The sequence below is a fragment of the Balaenoptera physalus genome (genome assembly GCF_965194825.1).
Source record: "Balaenoptera physalus genome assembly, chromosome: 3".
Lineage (NCBI taxonomy): Eukaryota > Metazoa > Chordata > Mammalia > Artiodactyla > Balaenopteridae > Balaenoptera > Balaenoptera physalus.
The window spans coordinates 22,718,920-22,740,266 of NC_138890.1; the positions used below are offsets into that span (position 1 = coordinate 22,718,920).

The 21,347-nt window shown below is 41.3% G+C and overlaps 1 protein-coding gene across 5 annotated transcripts in view; it reads left to right on the plus strand.

Annotated features, from left to right (window-relative positions):
• LOC309658225 (uncharacterized protein) overlaps window positions 1-21,347 on the plus strand; it is a 45,545-nt gene that overhangs the window by 18,334 nt on the left and 5,864 nt on the right. For 2 of the 5 annotated variants that reach the window (XR_014262061.1, XR_014262062.1), the window contains exon 2: window positions 12,943-13,114. Coding sequence is in view for 1 of the 5 variants with exons in the window: in XM_082456631.1 (XP_082312757.1) it covers window positions 12,943-13,114; window positions 16,454-16,637 (356 nt within the window). In the remaining 4 variants the exon portion in view is untranslated. Of the gene's footprint in view, window positions 1-12,942; window positions 13,115-13,205; window positions 13,554-13,606; window positions 13,626-16,453; window positions 17,506-21,347 lie in introns of those variants that run through there. The other 3 variants (XR_014262063.1, XR_014262064.1, XM_082456631.1) reach the window with 3 other exon arrangements.

Here is a 21,347-nt window from a genome sequence, read left to right on the forward strand (position 1 = left end):
ATTACTGTACTGCTTCACTATAACAATCAAGATGTGGAGATTTCTAAAATTTTCACCATGAATGTTAAGAAAACACTAGATTGCATGATGTGTTACAGAAACACCCACTAAAATCCACTGAAGTAAGAAGTTGTGAATTCTTTCTGTACTTTGATAAATTCCCCTTGGGAGCACACCGGTTTGGAATCAAGAACGCTTGGTTCTAGTCCTAACATCTCCATTCTGTGGGTCTCAGTTTTTAATATTAAAACTCTCCAAGGTCCCTTCTTAGTGCAGTGATACATGCCTATGGAATTGGGGCTTTTTGCCTGCTTTATGAAGTATTTTAGAGCCAGCTGGCCTGGCACTTTACACTGGAGGAAAAAGTTGCCATTAAGGTCTTAAATTTGTCCCGTGTAGTAAAGACTGAAGGTGAAGATGAGAAGTTTTGTTTTCTTAGGTTTTGTTGAAGCAGGCTGCTACTGACTGCTGCCCTGGGATGCTTGGGATTCGTCATAGGGCCGGAGGCTGTGCCTGCCGGTCTGGCAGTGGGCCATCCTGGCGAAGCACAGCACAGGGGCTGGTGTGCGCTGCCACGTGAAGTATTAGATAACTGCCCAGAAGAGCTGCCATACATGCAGAGGACGGGGTATTCAGGGCTGCCCATGGTAGTCATAAAATGATAGATATGAATCTAATCTTAGAAAAGCGAGTTGAACTCCCTCACTTTTAGTTGGGGCTCAAGGAAGTGAGGAAAGTTGTGCAAGTTTGTACCTTTAGTGTGAAAGTTGAGGATGGAATTCGGGTCTCCTGACTACTTATCTAACTCACCACTTACACTCATTTATGCTAAATACCATGCCTCCTTTTGCTCCCACAGGAATATGGTCACTTGGTGAATTTATGTTCATTTATTTCATGTACAACCTGAAATGCCTCTTCTTGCTTATCAAATCAACATAAAGCACTTGAAAATTGGATTCAAGCTTAGACAACAGACACAGTGACGTATTAAGATCATTTTATGCCGTATCATGATGATTTTTAGGGAGTTAATTAATTTCCGCTCAAGGAAGCATAAACAGCAACTACATGCAGGTAAAAGACAACAGACAAAAAGGTAGCAGTAAATGGTTGCCCTTTGGGTTCCACAGGGCTTGTGTTAGATAAGGTCTTACTTTGCATAGTTATGATGCGGTAAAGAAGTATACTCCCCACTAGTAAATATTTCAGAGATGCTAAATTGGGAAACTGGCAAATTGCAGGTATGAATGGATGAGTACAATGTGCTCAATGAATAAGGAATCAGAAGGAATCAGAAGGAATCGAAAGAATGTAGGCACCTTAAATGTATTCAGGTACAAAGAAATCACCACAAACGAGACCATGATGGAGGAGAGGTACTGGCTTGTCAATAGATTTGGGTTTGCAGTTTGGAAACCACTCTGTAAACTCCACAAAAACTAATAATTGTGCTAATAACCTTGGTGTTGATAATCATAATCTGGGTATTCAGATTTACTGGCATGACATTATGCAAATCAGTTAACCTTTCTGAAAATCGAATTCCTCATCTGTGAAGGAGTTGGATTAGAATATATTTCCTGGCTTAAATAACCACTGTTGGACAAAGAATCTTGTAATTAGTATCTGCAGCTCTTCAGGAGGAAAAAAAATAACGATAATTGATAACTTCAATGAGTAACTTTATTTCTTTGAGTTATGGGATAGTCATGCTTTTTTCAGTCGTCATAGATACTCCCCATCGCTTAAGATTATAAATATATGAGGCTTGAACACACAAAGGAAACTTAGAGATAGTCCACCCCTACTCGAAATTTTATTCTTAAGGGTGGAGAGGCCTTGAATTACAAAGTGACTTGTCTAACTGGTTAATGGTGAAGCCCAAAGGACTAACAAGGCTTCACAGTTCTCCACACACAGGGCCCTTTTCTCCTATAGGAAAAGGGGTAAATAGGTTTTCTTTCTCATGCCAATTCAGGTTGATCAGTAAGGCCTGGCTGTTGAGAAAGACTGTGGAACTGAGAGCCAGGTACTATAGAAAAGACTAATGTTATTGCTTAGGACTGTTTGCTATATAAACAGAACAGGGAAGTCACCTATATGTTTGCCACCTCCTCTCAAAGCTATGGTTTACACATGTTCCTTGAGGTTAAACTTTGAATATTTCTTCTGCCTTGCTTTTTAACAACCATCACTCACAATATTAATTAATGTTGTCTAAGGTATTTCACTCTAAGAGACGGCCTATGTCTCAGTGGACCAAACTTGGATTTGGTCATTAGGAAATACGTCATTCTCAGTGCTTGGATCCTCATTGGGTTTTCTTGAGCTGTTTCTCATTTCTGACGCTGCTAAATGTTTTAGACTTCTCCATTAGCATCATGTGGCCTGTCTGACTAGGATTTCAAGCTGCCAGGGCAGGACCACAGCTCTGAGTACAGGCTGGCTGTAGTTTTGTCCCTGATTATAAGACCATGGAATACAGTAGGAGAGGAGCGGCAGATACCTTGTCCTTTGTGGTTCCGACAACTTAAGTGCAATTCTTGGCAGCCTAGTTTTAGACTCTGATATGGGCCTTTTCTCGTATGATGTTGCAGGAAGCTTTCTCTTGCTGCTGACATGTTCTGGCTCCTTGGTTTACTCAGAGGAGTGGTGAAGGAGACATACCTCAAGCCAGGAGCCGCTATGTTGGCCCTTATGCTCTACTTTCTATAACTTTGCCGGATTTTGGAAGAAAATGAGAATATACTCTGGAACTGGAGATACATATACCCACACATAGATTCATATATATATATATATTTTCACTTCTTCAGGTCTTTGTCCTCATTCCTATCATCTGGAGTTGTTTTGAAAGAAAAACGCATATTACCCTCATAAGGAACTAGAGTTTAACTTCGGAAACTTATAACACATTTCTAAAAGACACAAAGTGTTCTCTCTTTTTAGAACTGTTCAAGTGCAAGTCAGATTTGAGTTCAAATGGAATGAAATGCCTGTTTATTTCTGGAAGCAAGTTTAGTTCTTTTCTAGTCCAGATTCTTTGTTTTACAGATGAAAAAATGGAAATCCAGGGTCTAGGAGGGTTAAGTGATATGCTCGGTGGTACATTTCAGAAGAAACAGAATAGGAAAAAGAATCCAGAACTTGCCAATTTTTGGTCTCACGCATTTTATCTCACACCGCACTACTGCCTCTGGGTTTAGAATTACAACAGTTTGGTTTCCTTTTTAACTGATGACTTAGGTTTTTGTTAAGGTTTGATTTACAGTTTAGTATAAATTTAATACTTATGTTCATTTTGGGTTTTAGCAAGTCAATACTATTCTAGAGTTTTATTTTTATTTTCTTTAAGCCTGTAATGGGCATTGAGGTCTCCCTGTGGTCTCTGGACTTCTCTCTCGGCTTTGAAGATTCTGCTGTTCCCTGCTCCATCTCAACTTATGCATATTCTCAACCACAGGGGAGTCTGGAACATGCCAGACATTATGGTGAGGCTGTTACAACGCTCACCCCGGTCTAAAACCTAAGCCACAGGAGACACAGACTTCTGGTTCCGCAGAAAGCAGGTGTTACAGGTAAGGAAGGGAGCATAATGTACAACAGCCAGATTTGAAACAGCTCTGCTCAGATTTCATATTCCCACACTCCCTCTAATTTACAGGCTTCTGTTCACAGGTAGTTTGAAAACCTATCTGCACCAAATTTAAATATTCAGTGACTTGCCTATAACTAATCATACTTGAAATTAAAAAAGCATGTGTGAACAAGCAATAGCACTAACTAGTACTCACAGGGGAATATTCCAGCTATATTACAATGAGACTTTTGGCAGTAAAAGCACTCAAGTACTGTTTCTTAAAATGTAAGGATTAGGTGTTCTTGAGGTAGAAAAGAAAAATCTATTCTTTGCAGATGGAGGGGACAATGAAATGGATTCACTAGCAGAGTCACTTTTATGGAAATTTGGATCTGTACTGTGACATTTTAGTGTTTAAACAAGATCAGAGGCCTTGTAGGATGATTTTTTAACATGCTGGATTAGAAACACCAGACAGAATTGATTCCCAGTAAAATGGAAAACGCCCTGAATTAAAAAGGGGCCTCAAAAAAAAAAAAAAAAGGAGCCTCACTTGGTAACACTTAATTTTCTAACATGAGTGCTCCAAACTCTTAATAACTATTTTAAAACAGTTGATAATTTCATGTAAGATAAATTTTACGTAAGAATAAAAATGGACAGCGTATATGAATTTGGTGAGACTGAGCATACAATGTGGATTTGCCTTGGAAAACTTGGGCAGTTTTTGAGATTATTGAAGTTGAGCGTCTGTTGCAAGATATGTAAGTGAACTCTCCCAAAGCATTTCCTGGAAGCATTTGCCCAACAAGTAATCTTCAAACAAACGAACAAACATACATACCCACCATTCCTCTATTCCGTGTAATATAACCCATGGACCAACAAGAATAAGCTTATTTTCTACTTGTACAGTTTTTGGGTGGTGCTACTTTTCCTAACCTTCTCACCATCTGTCAAGACATAACGTTCATTACTCTCCAGCATCACTTTTAACAGCATCATCTTTCTTTTCGTCCTTTCTCCTTCCCTCCCTCCCTCCTCCTCTCCCCCTTTGCTTTTCTTCCCTGCCTCCTTTTTCTTTCTTTAAAAGGAATCTCTTTTGACCTGTGTTTTCCTCAAGGGTTCAATTGTTTTTATATTTCTCTCCCTCATAATACAGTCTTTGGGGATTGAAAAATACGACATAAATAGAATCTTCTGTGATTTCTCAGCAGAAAGGAAGGTATGGTTTGTATTACTTTCTCTCATAGGATTCTTTATGGGGTAAATATTTCCAGATGCCCCAAATCTCTTTGTTACGTTTACTATAAGAACCAACAACTCTTCCTTTTTCTCTACGGTGACATGATTGTGTCCTGGGATGGCTCCCACTCGTATCGCTATGAAAACAGAAGTTTCATAAACCAGAGATGAGTTACTTCAACTCAGTTTAATTCAATAAACAGTTATTGAACATTTACTGTGTCCAGGATACCATTGGCCATGGGGAATGATACATGATCCCTCCTATCAAGAAATTTGCAATCTAGTATGGGAGAAACTATGCAAATAAATGTCCAACCATAAGATGACTGCTACGGTATAGTAACAAGCAAAGATTTAGGAACTCAGTAGGTAAGCAAAATAAGTAGAATAGTAAAGATGAGGCTCTTTTGTTTGTCAGTATTTTACTTTAGCTCTGTATAGTTTTGAGATATGAAATGGTGTCATTTTACTTTACAGTTCTTGTTACTTTATAATCATTACCACGACTTCGTAGTCATAGCTCATGGGTAAGTTGCTTCACTTATGTGAATGTTATGGAGAGGTACTATGCTTCCGGTAGAGTCTTCTTCAGAAAGAGATTTATTGATTTGAGTTTATAACACTGAATTATGGTGTGGTAATACGTTTTACTTCAACTCGAAGATAGCTACTTTATCGATCCCGTGGGTAAACCCTTACTCTAGATCTGGGCGGTGAGCCCTCTCAGGATCAGCTGTCACACAGCAAGAGATAAGACTTCCTGGATCAGTTTTCTAAAGTGACAGGTTTATTCCCTGGTCAGGACAGAAGATACTCTTTTTGACGAACAGGCTAGACTTCTCTGTGTGCGTATTTGTTCCATGTGTTTCGGGGTGAGGATGGGGTTGAGGAGTCTACTCTGTTTTTATGGGGCATGAATCTGGCTTAAAAATGACAGAGCCCTTTAACAGGGAAATGGCAGCTGGAAGACACCAGCAACTAAGTAGATCTGGGACTGGAGAAACTGTGCCTCCCTGGAGCTATCCAGGGTACTGAACCACTTCTCCTTGTGTTGCCTTCTAACCCCGCGAAACAAACATTCAGACATTTAAAAATATCTAGCTTTTTTTTTTTTTTTTTCTGACTAGAGAAATTCTTTAACCTGTATATTTCTGATAATTGTTCTTGCTCTAGTCTTGGCCAGCTGTAGCAGTTCACCTCTTGTGTCTTTTATTCACTAAACAAATATTTAGGTATAACCTTCTCTGCGTTGGGCACTTTTCTCATGGTTAAATTACTCAGATTGAATATGATTATTTTTGCCTTTTTGTGAAATTTGGGTTAAAGAAACAAATTTTATGGGATGCCTAAAGGATCTCAGGTTTTCAAGTGTCGTTTGAAGAACCTGGTTTCTGGTCCAAAGGTTGTGTTTGTTTACGTTTGTTTACAGTACTTAGACTAGCCCTTGGCATAAAATAGGCAGCACAGAAATTTTATTCCGCTGATGATCAGATTTATTTTGTGGAATTTTTTAAAAAATAAATTTATTTTATGTATTTATTTTTGGCTGCGTTGGGTCTTTGTTGCTGTGCGCGGGCTTTCTCTAGTTGTGGCGAGCGGGGGCTACTCTTCCTTGTGATGCACGGACTTCTCACTGCGGTGGCTTCTCTTGTTGTGGAGCACGGGCTCTAGGCGCATGGGCTTCAGTAGTTGTGGCACCTGGGCTCAGTAGTTGTGGCTCGTGGGCTCTAGAACGCAGGCTCAGTAGTTGTGGTGCACGACCTTAGTTGCTCCACAGCATGTGGGATCTTCCTGGACCAGGGCTCGAACCCGTGTCCCCTGCATTGGCAGGTGGATTCTTAACCACTGCACCACCAGGGAAGTCCCATTTGTGGAATATTTTTCTATACCATGTTACAAGGAACATATTTCTTTTCAACCTAAAGGTAAAATTCTTTGAAGAAAAATTTTGCTCTAAGTGCTCTAGATGCAACATGCACATAATCCTGATGAATGTAGACTAAGCATTTTGGGACACTGTCATATACATTAGGACCAAAGTACAGGCTGACCGGAAAGAAAGGGACCAGAAACTTCCAGCTCAGACTTTTCTATTTATGTATTTTCTCAACCATCTTTTCATTCTATTTTATTCATACTAGTCTATTCTGTATTCAGGTAAACAACCACCACCTGTTCACCCCCTCTCCTCCAAAAGAGGAAAAAAAGAATTTTTCCTTTGATGACAGCAACACATGACCCAGGAAGGTGGAGTATATTCTAAACTGTCCTTTTGTAATTCCTTGTTCTAAGCATCTGGCAAGACAAATTGGTCTTGACTTCCCTGGAAATGTTGGTTTCTTTCAATGAGTATAAGGGGTACAGAATCAACAGTGTTCCTAGTGTTCTCAAGACCAGTTATTGTATGGGTCAGTAAGGCTAAACCCTTCACCCCCAACCTGGTGTTAATTTAATGTTATTCTCAGTAAATATCTGAGACAGGCTGAATTTGAGCAGAATATAACGTATCTGGCTGAAATTGAATCAGGTTCAGTGTTCTAACATAGCGATTTGCCACTACCCACATCTATTTCGGTGGTATGCCTTTTTTTTTTTTTTTTTTTTTACAACATGTACATTTAGAAACTTGGTAAGGTCCAAACTGTATCATAATTGACTTGAAAATGTCAGTTTCTTGGGATTGCCAAACTCAAACACTTTTCTTGGTATCTCAGTGAGAAATCAAATTTGAGGTTGAAGAGTATTGACCAGTAAGCTTCTTTTCTAGAGATTGTTACTCTACCTTTGGTCATGGACCAAGTTTAATTATTCCTATTGCTTTTATTTCCCATTCCTTAGGGAAGTGATAGGCACTTGTTTAGTCACCGGAAGTTGTGAGAATTTGTGGACCTCAGCAAAGACCCAAGAGACCTATGCAACAGTATTGTTTTCCTACTTATTACCCAGACCCAGTTTGTTTTAAAATCTGTTTACTGATTCCACCTGAGTTGCATGACTTAGTTGTAATATAATCTCTTGATTTCTTGAATTATCTCCAGACTGTACTTCATGATTGATTTCTTTTTCGCCTTTGACTTATTCAGATGGAAATAGGTTAAACAAACAGAAAAACTTGACTATTATTCAAAGGCTGAAGGATTCCTTCATTACTTCCCTCCATTTCCTTGGGAATCAATACCATTGGCTGTTTTCTTTTAGTTAGCATAGCTTTGCTTGCTTAATATAATTAATATAGTAATTTAAGAGTTATATATATGTGATCTGACTTAACCTTCCAATTCTATGGTGTAATATTACTACTGTCATTTTATGTGTGAGAAAGGTAATGTTCAGGGGGAGTTAAGGAATTTCTAATGACCATAAAATTAGGAGTCAGGACTGAAGATTCAGACCCAGCTCTCTCCGACATTAGTCACTGCTTTTAATCACTCTTCCGCTTGCTTTAATATTTCTTTACTGCCCACATAAAGTGCCATGTCAGAATCTAGAAATGGTTATTAACTGAGGAAATAGGAAATATTTTGATGTTTTTAGGGAAATTCAAAACATTGTAGAATAAAAAGCTGGACATGATCTTATTGGCAGTTTTATCGCGATGGCTTAAAAGAAATGAAGTTGTTCCTGAAGGTACCTAGTTTACTGTCGTGAAATATATTTGCTTTGCCTCATGCTGTATTTTGTAACATTTGGTCCTGGTAGGGTTTATTTGTGCGTGTAGTTTAATATAAAGATCTCAATTTTAACAAGTACTGGTAACTATTCGGAGAAAAAGCCAAAACAGATGTGTTTTTACTCTGTAGTTTTTGTTTAGGTCTGAACCTTTGATAGGAATTTGTTCCAGAAATGTGGTTATTACAGAAGATGAAGAAAGCCAAGCTGAACACAAAGTTAGATGACTTGTCTATTTAATTTTAGGTGATACTTGCCTAATGTCTTGAGAAAATATTTTTTCAACTTGTTTCAGAATTAGAATAGACTCTGTTGACATTTTATGCAAGCATGTATCTGTTATTCCTTTTTAGAAATTCGAAGTAAATTCTTCTTATAAAAATAATACACAATCAATAATACACGACCATTTTCTATGAGGAAATTTTCAAATGAAAAAACATTAATCTCTAAACATCCGTAACACCAACCAGTTAATATGTTAGTATGTTTCATTTGGTTTTTGACACACGCAAATGCACACAAAACTTAACATATAATTATATAATTTTATATGTAATTTTGTGTTCCAGTTTTCTACTTAATTAATAGCATTGTCTTATTTTGCATTTCTGTGACTTCCAGGGAGATATAATCTACTTTATTGGCCAGTTCTATCTAATTTGGGGTTCTCTGCTTGTGTGTATGGTGTATGTGTGTGTATAATTTAATATATATATGTGGGTGTGTATATATACACATATGTATAATTAGTTTTCTTGTTTTAGAAAAAGATGCATTGTATTCCTTTTAATACATCACAACTTACCCACTTTATTGGGAAGACTTTGCACATATTAAAATCTGATATATTAGGACTAATCAAGAAGAGGTCAGTGTGACTAAGATGCTTTTTAAATGTTTTTTTGTATTGTATATAGCAACTGGAGCTGCTTTCCCAACAGAAATTTGAAGTAATGCCGAACCTGTGCTAATGAATAGATATAATTAATTGGAAAACTTCATCTGTTTTCCTACAGTGTCTTAAAGACTTTAAAATAATCCCTCAGTAATTTAATCATATCTCCTAGTTTTCTCCTTTAATTTACCTAGCAATATTTTTTCTTTATTTTAAGATCATCTTCAGCCTAATCCAGATAGCCCTATTAAATTACCGTATCAAAAACCAACGATAATTTTCTATACCTTTTATTTTCATAGGGAAATACTTTGAGATCCACCAGTGTGATTAAAAAATAGAGCAGGTGGAAGTGGGGCAAGGGTGGGAATTGACATCTGATGCAAGAGCCAAGGAGGAAACCATTGTTTTTACTCTGGTCAGGTGATATCATGCTAGCCTTACATTTCTAAAATTTGGGTATCTTTGGAATTATATTCAACTGCAGCAGTTGAAGTTGTAAATGCTTTAATGTTTTCAAGGCATGTCTTTTAGTGACTAAACTTTTCTAGTGCATTTGTTTCAGTAAGGTTGAGGGGATTTCTATTGGATGATCTTCTCCAAATGAGATAAATATTCTAATGGTAACTGTCCTCCTGGAACACATATCTCTTGTTATTAAAAGTTTTCTAAGAGTACTGATGAATTTAAATGACTCACAGTAGCACAGTAGGCATTTTAGTTAACCTGATTTTTAGCAACAACTTTTTTTTTCACTGTGAAACTTCTTATTCCAAGATGTTGGGGAAAAAGGGGAAAAACTACAAAGAAAAACATAAAATTTAAATGAACTGCCACTACTTAGATAAATCAGGGTCAATATTTTTTTTTAAACATCTTTATTGAAGTATAATTGCTTAACAATGGTGTGTTAGTTTCTGCTTTATAACAAAGTGAATCAGTTATACATATACATATGTTCCCATATCTCTTCCCTCTTGTATCTCCCTCCCTCCCACCCTCCCTATCCCCCGCCTCTAGGTGTTCAAAAAGCACCGAGCTGATCTCCCTGTGCTATGCGGCTGCTTCCCACTAGCTATCTGTTTTACATTTGGTAGTGTATATATGTCCATGCCACTCTCTCACCCTGTCCACATCTTACCCTTCCCTCTCCCCATATCCTCAAGTCCATTCTCTAGTAGGTCTGTATCTTTATTCCCGTCTTGCCACTAGGTTCTTCATGACCTTTTTTTTTTCCCTTAGATTCCATATATATGTGTTAGCATACTGTATTTGTTTTTCTCTTTCTGACTTACTTCACTCTGTATGACAGACTCTAACTCCATCCACCTCACTACAAATACCTCCATTTCATTTCTTTTTATGGCTGAGTAATATTCCATTGTATATATATGCCACATCTTCTTTATCCATTCATCCGATGATGGACACTTAGGTTGCTTCCATGTCCTGGCTATTGTAAATAGAGCTGCAATGAACATTTTGGTACATGACTCTTTTTGAATTATGGTTTTCTCAGGGTATATGCCCAGTAGTGGGATTGCTGGGGCGTATGGTAGTTCTATTTTTAGTTTTTTAAGGAACCTCCATACTGTTCTCCATAGTGGCTGTATCAATTTACATTCCCACCAACAGTGCAAGAGGGTTCCCTTTTCTCCACATCCTCTCCAGCATTTATTGTTTCTAGATATTTTCATGATGGCCATTCTGACTGGTGTGAGATGATATCTCATTGTAGTTTTGATTTGCATTTCTCTAATGATTAATGATGTTGAGCATCTTTCATGTGTCTGTTGGCAATCTGTATATCTTCTTTGGAGAAATGTCTGTTTAGGTCTTCTGCCCATCTTTGGATTGGGTTGTTTGTTTTTTTGTTATTAAGCTGCATGAGCTGCTTGTAAATCTTGGAGATTAATCCTTTGTCAGTTGCTTCATTTGCAAATATTTTCTCCCATTCTGAGGGTTGTCTTTTGGTCTTGTTTATGGTTTCCTTTGCTGTGCAAAAGCTCTGAAGTTTCATTAGGTCCCATTTGTTTATTTGTGTTTTTATTTCCATTTCTCTAGGAGCTGGGTCAAAAAGGATCTTGCTGTGATTTATGTCATAGAGTGTTCTGCCTGTGTTTTCCTCTAAGAGTTTGAAGGCATGGGAGAGACTTAAGTTACCCACAAGAAGATCCAAAGAATCATAGGTCTGAGAGTTCTTTAAGTGGGTATACTTGAGGATGTTTATAAGCTGAAAGAAAGTAGCCAGCAGAGGAAGGGTGTGAAGATCTAGGAGAGGAAATGATTGTTCATTTGTTTTCAAAAAGCTGAATACTTATCGTGTGTCTGGCCTTTTTCTAGGATCTGGGGTTCACACCATCTGTTATCTCTTCTGCAAGGACAGTTCAACTCATCCCCTGGTGAAGAGAAGTCAGATTATTCTTTGCATCCAATGCAGGTGTAGGAACTGTTCTGTACCTCTGAAGGGACTTTACTTAACCAGAGTAATAAGTTAGAAATCAAAAGAAATTAGAGCTGAAAGGACCTTAAAGGCCACTGTACTTAATTTTGCCTAATATTTTACATTGAATGTAAGAAAAGTTTATTGCAGAGCCCGTTCTCTTCAGAGTTCCTTCAGTGAACTTTATGTCTTCAATCCAGTGGGTCTAGCTCGTAGATTTTGGCCTCCTCCTCAATTTGCTTCTTCATCCATATTACATTTTGCCCGGACTATGGCAGAAGCTCCTGGGTGGTTTCGCGGCCCCTGGGCTCAGCTCCTCTAAGTTCATCTGCCTACTCGGGTTGAGTGATCTTCTAACATAAAAAGATACGCTTAAAATAATGCTGCTAATGGCTTGCCCACACAGAGTTAGTGCATACTAGCCGCCCAGCGTGTGCTGTGCACAGAGGCGTGTAGTCTGAACTGTGCTCGGCCAAGCCTCCTGGGGCTCTTTGGCCCTGAGGAAGGGGAGCTTTTTGGGATCATTCCCTTTATCTAATTGGTCCTTCAGCAGCGGGGCACCTTTTTCTAATCAGCGGAGGCACCCTTACTTAGCCAGTGGTAACCCCAGGCCTCATCACCTGTGGGATACAAGCCATGCTGTCTCCCAGGCTTGCTTCCGCCAACATGTCTGTTTTCCTTTCTGTCTGTTCTCACACTTGGACCCCTGGCCTTTAGTCATCCCCACCTGCAGTATTTACAGTGCCCAGCAGGTGTCAGGCTTGAGTGTCTTTGCACAGGTGCTCCCTCTGCAGTTAATGCACCTCCTACTCCACCTCTGCATAGCCTCAGCTTTTTAGATTCTGCTTCAGGGTTATCATGAAGCTGTCACTTAGATATAACATTTTGCCTCCAAGGAACCTCTGTGCATAAAGGTTATGCTTCTTTATCTCATGTGATTCCAATTTTCATGTCCCTCCTTAATGCAGGCTTTAAGGGCAGGAGTCGTTTCTTATCCTTAGCACAGAGCAGATGCTTTTTTTTTTTTTTTTTTTAAGGTGCTTTTTAATGATGATAAAATGTATGGTTTAAATCACTCATTTTACAATAATTTTGCTTTAGGTTGTGACAGAAATAAAGTTTACAGAAGTCGTGTTCCTGCGATAAGAAATAAAGATGTGACCTTCCAGTTGTGTAAAGCTCTTAAATGCTGTGTAAGTGCGTCGGGTGCGCTAAGGAACCTGGAGCTAAATGGGCTAGTTCTGAGAGAGAGAGACTTAACTATGTTAACAAGGTAAGCCTTCATTGTATCCTGCCAACATTTGATAGTTGCTTTTGGGGCAAGCTAAACCAATACAAGTTTAAACTTTTTCTCTCCATTAAAGGGATTGAATAAATTGGCCACTTTATCAGCACCTCATGCCTGTCACATTAATGGCTGAACTAGAAAATCAGAAGGATCAGCACAGGTTTTATTTTCTTAATCCTTACCTCAGGGTGGAGAAAGGTCAATCCCGAACTGAACCCCAAGTTTAGACCAGGAAGCCCTCGGGTTCCTTATAGTATCTCAGAAATATGGGAAAGTAGAAAGGAACGATAAAGTGTAGGGCAGATTAGCCTCATTTTCCTGTGAAGCTTGAGGAGAGGGAGGGAGGAGGTGGATGACCATGGGCAGTTGGGCAGGTTGTGCACTGTACAACACCATAAATGTAGAACGTTTGCATATATTATTATGACAGATGGAAATGGTGTCTTGAAGAAGTACCTTTTTCTGTTTCTCTTAGAGAAGTGCTTCTCAATGGGGGTGATTTTGTCCCCTAGGGGATATTTGGCAATATCTGGAGACACTTTTGGTTGTCACAAGTAGCTGATGTGTTACTGGCATCTAGTAGGTAAGGACAGGGATGCTGCTAAACATCCTACAGCGCACATGGCAGTCACACACAACAAAGAAACAAAGTCACACATTGCCTAGCTCAAAATGTCACTAGAGCCGGGGCTGAGAAACCCGGGTCTAGAGGATGAAGGTGAACCTCCCTGTCTGGTCATTTTTCCCTGCTTGTTCTGGAGAAATGACTGCTGGACAGGGAGTGAACCATTTCTGACTCTACATCCAATATGCTCCAGCAGCCTGTAATACATCATGTACTCATAGGGCCAGTGTGCCTGGAGGAACCCAAGGCTACCTGATGGCAGAGCTGTGGATCAGGGTGACAGCCAACATGGGAAAAGCCTTCCTGCCTCCAGGCCCTCGGTTCACCAGGCCCAGGTGTCTCTTCCTTCCATCCATGGGCCTCTGAGATGAACCAGCTTTCCTTGTCCCTCCTAAGCTTCCCAGGTTGTGAGTCGTTGCCTCTCAAGAGTGGGGCACAGTATCCTCAGGTTTGCTTTCCACGCTGCCTCCTGAACCAGTTTTGGAAGGTTTGGGGATGATCAGTTGGGGGATAACAGGTAGAAAATTGAGACAAAACAGTGAACTCCGAGACTGGTGACTGGGTTCAAATTCCAGCTTTTCCACATGTCAGATGTATGGCCTTAGGCAATTCACTGAACATCTCTGTGCCTCAGTTTTCTTGTCTGTAAGACGGGGGTGAGAACAATAGTGCCCACTTCATAGGGCTATGGTGAGGATCGAGTTAGTATTTGGCATGTATTTGGCATGTAGCAAACAACATGTAAGCGGTAGGTGTTCCAGGCCTCATTCCACGTTAATTTTTGGTATCTGCATGAGTTTGCTAGGGCTGTCATAACAAAACACCACAGTCTGGGTAGCTTAAACCACAGAAATTTATTTCTCACTGTTCTGGAGGCTGGAAGTCCAAGGTCAAGTTGTCAGCAGGGTTGGTTTCCTCTGAGGCTCCTGAGGGAAGAGCCTGCTCCAGCCTCTCTCCTTGGCTTGCAGAGCGCCGCCTTCTCCCTGTGTCCTCACAGGGCTTTCACCCTCTGGGCAGGCCTGGTGTCTCTCTGTGTGTCTAATCTGCATTCCTTATAAGGACACCAGTCAGATTGGACTGGGATCCACCCTAATGGCCTCATTTTAACTTAATTACTCTTTAAAGGCCTGATCTCCCAATACAGTCACATGCTGAGGTACTGGGGTTTAGGGCTTCATCCTGTGAATTCCGTGGTGGACACAACTCAGCCCATGACACCTGACAAGGACCTGGTAACAACACCAACATGGTTCTAACCATGTTTAACTGTGATACCAGATGCAAAAAAAAGCCAGGACAGACCTTGAGGCCATTACTCTAAGTGAAATTAGAGAAAGACAAATACTGTATGATCTCACGTATACGAATCGAAGAAAACTGAGCTCATAGAAACAGAGAACAGTTTAGTGGTTGCCAGAGGTGGGAGTAGGGGGGATGGGAAAGGTGGTCAAAAGGTACAAACTTGCAGTTATAAGAGAAACAACTCCTGGGGATGTAATGTACATCGTGATGACTATAGTTAAAAATACTGCTTTCTTTTTTTTTTAAACATCTTTATTGGAGTATAATTGCTTTACCAATGGTGTGTTAGTTTCTGCTGTATAACAAAGTGAATACATATACCTATATCCCCATATCTCCTCCCTCTTGCATCTCCCTCCCACCCTCCCTATCCCACCCCTCTAGGTGGACACAAAGCACCGAACAATACTGTTTTTTAATTTGAAAGTTGCTAAGAGTATAGATCTTAAAAGTTCTCATCACAAGAAAAAAATTGGAACTATATAATAGTTACAATTACAGTAAGGCAGATGTACTTAGAGGAACTGAGTCCAGGGGCCGTGAAACCACCCAGGAGGCGGTAAATGTTAACTAAACTTATTGTGGAAATTATTTTGCAATTTATACACATATCAAATTACTATGTTGTACACCTGAAATTAATATAAAATTATATGACAATTATATCTCAGTAAAATGGGGGGAAAAAAGGAATCCAATATCTCAGGTATAAAGCCTCCCTCCTCCTTCCCTCTCACATTCCCGGGAAGACCTCAGGCCCGGGCCTTGCACCTGCCTTGAGTATATTCCTATTAACTGTGTCAGTAGATGGTAGGTGCTTCCCTTCCACACCTTCCTTTGCTCGTCATTGGAGAATATGCTAGAGCGACACTATAAGAGTGATCACATATCTCCGATTTTTGTGGACAATCATGGTTTCAAAAATTCTGTCCTCTTGTCCACCTAAGAACACTGGTATTTTTCATACTACAGGTTCCAAAATGTGGTTCAGAAATCATGGTCACGGTGCCTGCCATGCCAGGATGGCAACTTGGAGGGCTGGGGAGGGCGTGGCAGGTGGCAGGTGGGGAAAGGCGGCAGCCAGAAGGAGGAGAGGACAAAGAAAAAGACCCAGGAAATTTGTATCTCTAGAACAAATTCCCAAATAGTAAGAGTTTACTGTAGCAGCAAGTCCTAGCCTCTAGTATACTGCTAAATCTAGTCCTCAAGGAGCACAGCAGTCAGAACATTTAATACAAAATTTCCTAGCTCTAAAACGGAAATATTAATACCTACTTGTTGTGTTTGGAAGTTATTTCAAAAAGTAACGCTAGTATCAATAAAGCCCTTTATAAAAGAGCTAAAGGAACTCTGTAAGTATTACTTTTGTTTGTTTGTTTTTCCATCACTCTTCATAGCTGCCAAGCAGTAATGGCTGTCTTTGTACTGAATCCCGAAGTGTCTCTGTATCCTGGAAGTATTGCGATGATCGTCTTCACACCTGCAAAATATTCCTGCACCGTGTACGCAAATGATTATGGCTCCGCTCTCGGGCCTCATCTGGGAGCTACTGCATGTGAGGATCAAATTGATACACATTAGGGCATCCTCAGCGGTCTTTGGCAAAGGCCTATAGATTACCTCGCTATCCAATTTGTTAACTGGACAGCAGAGCCTGAGTGGAAAGAACAATGCGCTCGTCAGTTGGGAAGAGCTCCTCCAGGTATCAACAGATACAAGCAAGGCAATCTCACTGTGCAGGTTGATTAGAACTGGGTTTGGATTTTGGACAATAAACTCTCCTTATGATAGTCTGCCAGTCATTAAGTATCTCTGCTGTAAGAGAAAACTGGGGCTATTAACTGCTCCAGATAGAACCCGAGGGAAAAGTGATCATTTCTTTTATAAGCAGAAGGGAAGGTTCTGCTCAATAAAGATCAATTAAACATCTCTGTTAAAAGCCTGCTTGGAGCTGGTGCCAAAGGAAATTCCACTGTATTAACCCGTGCTCCCTCCAACCCTCCCCACCTCTGTAGCTTGCGCTGGGGAAAATTGTAAGAGGACGCTGGCTGTTGTAAGCTTTATAAGGTGACAGTAGCTCTCACATCCGTGGCTGAATGATCTTTGATGTTGAGTGACTTTTCCTGCATTTGGCAGGGGTATTCCCAGAGGATGGCAGGCAAATCAAACGCTCCTCTGAATTCAGCTGAGCATCAATCATCCTCATGAGGGAGTAAAAAAAAGAATATAACAATAGGTACCGGGAAAAATGATATGGTGGTCTGAGCTAGTAATTCCCAGGATGCAGGAAGAGTTTTGGGGGCCCTAGAAAATCCACTGCATAAAGAAAACCCGCCGCAATCTCCACCAGCATCTTATAGTTACCACCTCATTCTTGTCCCTTAAAATACAGTGTGCTTGTCCTTTAAAATACAGTGTGTCTTGTACATTAAAATACAGTGTGCTTCTACTCTCTGGCTTAGACTGCATCCTCTCATGTAAATTCCATCTGTTCTTGCTTGAGGGAGGGCAGACACAACCTTGACTTTATCCTCTTGATGAGAGTGATGTTTCATGGTGTTGGGAGGATTTTCATTGGGTCAATTGCCTGATTGAGACATAGCCTTAGTGAGGTGACAAATAGCAGGCATTAATGTCTCTTTTTTAATGGTATGATGAATGGTCTAAGAGAAGGGTCAGCAAACTGTAGCCAGCCGCCTGTTTTTGTAAATAAGTGATTGGACCACAGCCAGACCAGTTCATTCATGAATTTTCTCTGGCTCCTTTTGCGTCGAGTAGTTGTGACAGAGACCTAATGGCCCACACAAAGCCAAAGATACTCCCTGGCCCCGGCCACCCCTGATCTAAGACCGTTCCCACAGTCCTCTGATGATAAGAATCACCTGGATCATTTGTTCAAAAGACAATTTCTGGGTCCAGCTTGGAACCCCTGAGTCAGAATCTCCAGGGAAGGGGCTTTGGGAAGGTAGAGTGAACAAGCTTCCCGGGTGATTCTTATCCCCAGGGAACTACTGGTCTCAGGTGTGCCTGCCTACCAGGTAAGGAGGAGGTTTTCAAAGAGGCAGTGGGGGTGGGGGGTTGGGCGGAGTTTGCCTTGGAGAGCACAGGCCTCGCGGTTTCACTGCTGGGACTGCATCCCAGCTCCGCTTCTCCCTGAGCTTCGCCACCTCAGGTAAGTTCCTTTTAACACTGTTTCCTCCGCTGAGAAGTGAGGGTCATGGTGGCCGGTTGGCAGTGTGTGTATATACGCTGAGAGCCTAATCCAAGGCTCGGTAGTGGTCACCCTCACTAAGAGGAGCAGCGCCATGTAAACACAGAAGACCCCGCTGTGGAAACATCTCATAAATAAGACAGGCCCAGCGGGGCTTTTCAGTAGTCCACGGTGTACAGCTGTTTTCCTCAGAAGGAAAAACTCCCTTAAAGGAATCTCCCATTACGTTCAGGACAGTATACGGCCCTTTAGAAACTCAGTTCTCCACAGAATGCTGAGTATTGCAAGAGGTTATCATTGGCTGTTTTAGGATATAGCTGAGTTTGCAAAGGAATATTTAATTTCATGATTGAAAACTCTGGTACTTAGCACGAGACAGACATATATATATATTCTGTTTCTGAGGTTAATGTTTTTAAAAACTCTTTGCCTGACGAGATCAAGCAATTTCAGCCATTCGTGTAGCTGTTGAAAGTCAGTTTTTAGATAAATTGCGCATAAATCCTTGCAAGATACAGGACCCAATAATACTTCAGGTTACCAGGGAGTTTCATATTTTACTAAAAGGGGGAAAAAGTCAATCTTGAATCTTTTAGTCCGATGACCAAAGAATTGCTCCATTGATTTTGTTCAGCTACTCAGGTGGGTGTGCAGTTGATCCTGATTGGATCTTATTTAAAGTTTACTTTTTCTGGGAAGTATTAATTCGAATGTAGTATGGGTAATACTGGAATACTAGAGCCTCTTTAAAGCCACTTTACACAGCTTGTGTAAACATCCTAGGGTAGTTTCCTCTTAACATTTTCACAAATATAGAACTTGAGTTTGCTGTATGTTTTCCTCTTTTTAAGAGAAGAGGGAGGTAAAGGCTTGGCTAAACAATGTACCTAAAACCCAGGCTAGAGGGCAATGGATTCATATTCTTAGAGGAACAGGTAAACAAGAACAGCATGAATTCTGCCAGGTATGATTTAGGTTTGTGAAGGAAGGAAAAAAAGCACACTTGGCAAATGAGTGTGGTTTGCTGATTTCTTTATTTTTAAACTTAGTTTTAAACGAAAGTACCAGTGAGACCCGAGAAAAACGAATCTGCAGAGGGCAGGGGGAGGGGTATTCTTCATTTGTATTACATGCAGTGTTGGAATCGTGCTGTGCCCTGAAACACAGCTGGATGAACAGGGTAGTTCAGGGTCTGCCTGGATTAACTCCTTAAGCAAATTTCTAGGCTGCCAGGCCGGCTGGTTGAGCTCCAGGCTGGTGGCTAGTGGTGCCGTGTTATTCCTTTCCGCTCACCTCAAGGCGAAAACCCGGAAGTGCCGACCACCAGTAGCTGCATGTACGCCTTGTGGAATGTCCAATGCTGAGAGATTCTCTTAGGCTCATGCCTCCTGTGCAGATGCTCCCCACACACACCCCCCCGCCCAGCTCCCAGAGTTCCCATGGCTCACACCTGGTGCCAGCCAGCAGCCGCGGACCTGCCTGTAGGCCCTCGTGAAGGCCTGCTGCTCGTCCTGAAAACCTGCTGCTACTCGAGAATCCAGAGGGGCTGCTCCTCATGGGGCGCCGTCTTGGCTAGAGGCTGCCTACATCTTCTGTGGGCTTTGCCTCCGTGGTTTCCAAGGGGGCAGATGGGGGCTGCCGGGCCTTATTTGACGGGAGACATGAATATCTGGGCTAGGTTCACTTCAGGGATTCATTGTTTTCCTGATAGGTATGAGTGATAATTTTTGTTTGTTTTGTATGTGGGTGGGGTCATGGAAATACTTGGGGATGGTAATCAAACTCAGCAGAACTGAGTTTGCTGTCACTTAAAAGTGTGATCTTGGGCAGGTCTTTTAACCTTTCTGGTCTCCATCTGTAGAATGGGAATTATAATACTAGTCTCATTTGCCTTTGAGATTGTCATGAAGAGAAAGTGAAATACATATACGAAAGTGCTTTCAGAATGGCAATGTACTCTGTATGCAGTGTGTGTGGCAGATAGCATCCCAGTTTGAATTTCAATGAGATTCAGAACTGTGATTAACAAGGCAAGCAGAGCCAGGATGGGGTGAGGCAAGCAGGGTGGGTAGGGCGCTAAGTGAAGGAGGCACTCCCTCACGGGGGTGTTTACATGCGGCTCTGAACCAGCAAGACGCTGAGAGTCAGTGTCTCCTTAAATTTTGCACTGTAGTCACCCTGCTTGCCTCACCCAAACCCCTGTCCTGAGTGAAAGTAAAATACATGCCCATGAAAATTATACATGTGATATACACTTTTGTTGTAACAAAGTCCACCAGTACCTAATCAACCTTGACAGATGTTACCGCTGGGACAATTTCTGGGGTGTCTTTCCTGGCGTTTTTCATACATGTACAACCTTAAACTAGCTTTTGTTCTCACCTCGTGGGCAGCACAGAAACATGGGGAAGAAACACCAATCTGATCTCAAAACCTCATGCGTGTTCTAGATCTTTGTCATGGGTGTATTTGTAGATAGACTCTGTGGAGGGGTCACACAGCACATGACACGGCCAAACATGTTGAAACTACGTCACCCAGCTTTCTCTCCCGTACACCAAGTCTTCAGTAGCTGCTCCAGGACCTCCACCTCCCCCGTCTTTAAAAACTCCAGGTACTTCTTTTCTTCCATCTCCTGGTTGGCTGGCTGGCTGGCTGCCTGCCTCTCTCATCCACTACTTCCTCTTTCATCTCCTCTCATGAAGACTGATCTGGCCATTTGAGGACTCTTTATCTCTCTTACTGTCTCCCAGATCAGTTCCATAAAGGATCTGGGTGGTAAAAAAAGACTCCCCTTCAGGCATGGGTATGAGGGAGAAAGGTTGTCAGTAGCTCCATAGGTTTTGTTCCTGACATATAATATCCATATGCACCTCTTCCCGGCCCCTCCTCCACACTTTTGAAATGCGATCACGCTGTCCCTAATGTCTTCTAACTCAGCGGTCCCCCACCTGTTCGGCAGCAGGGACCGGTTTCCTGGAAGAGAATGGTTCCACGGGGGAGGGGGCGGGGGGCTCAGGCAGTGGTGCAAGCGATGGGGAGCGGCAGATGAAGCTTCGCTGGCCTGCCCGCCGCTCACC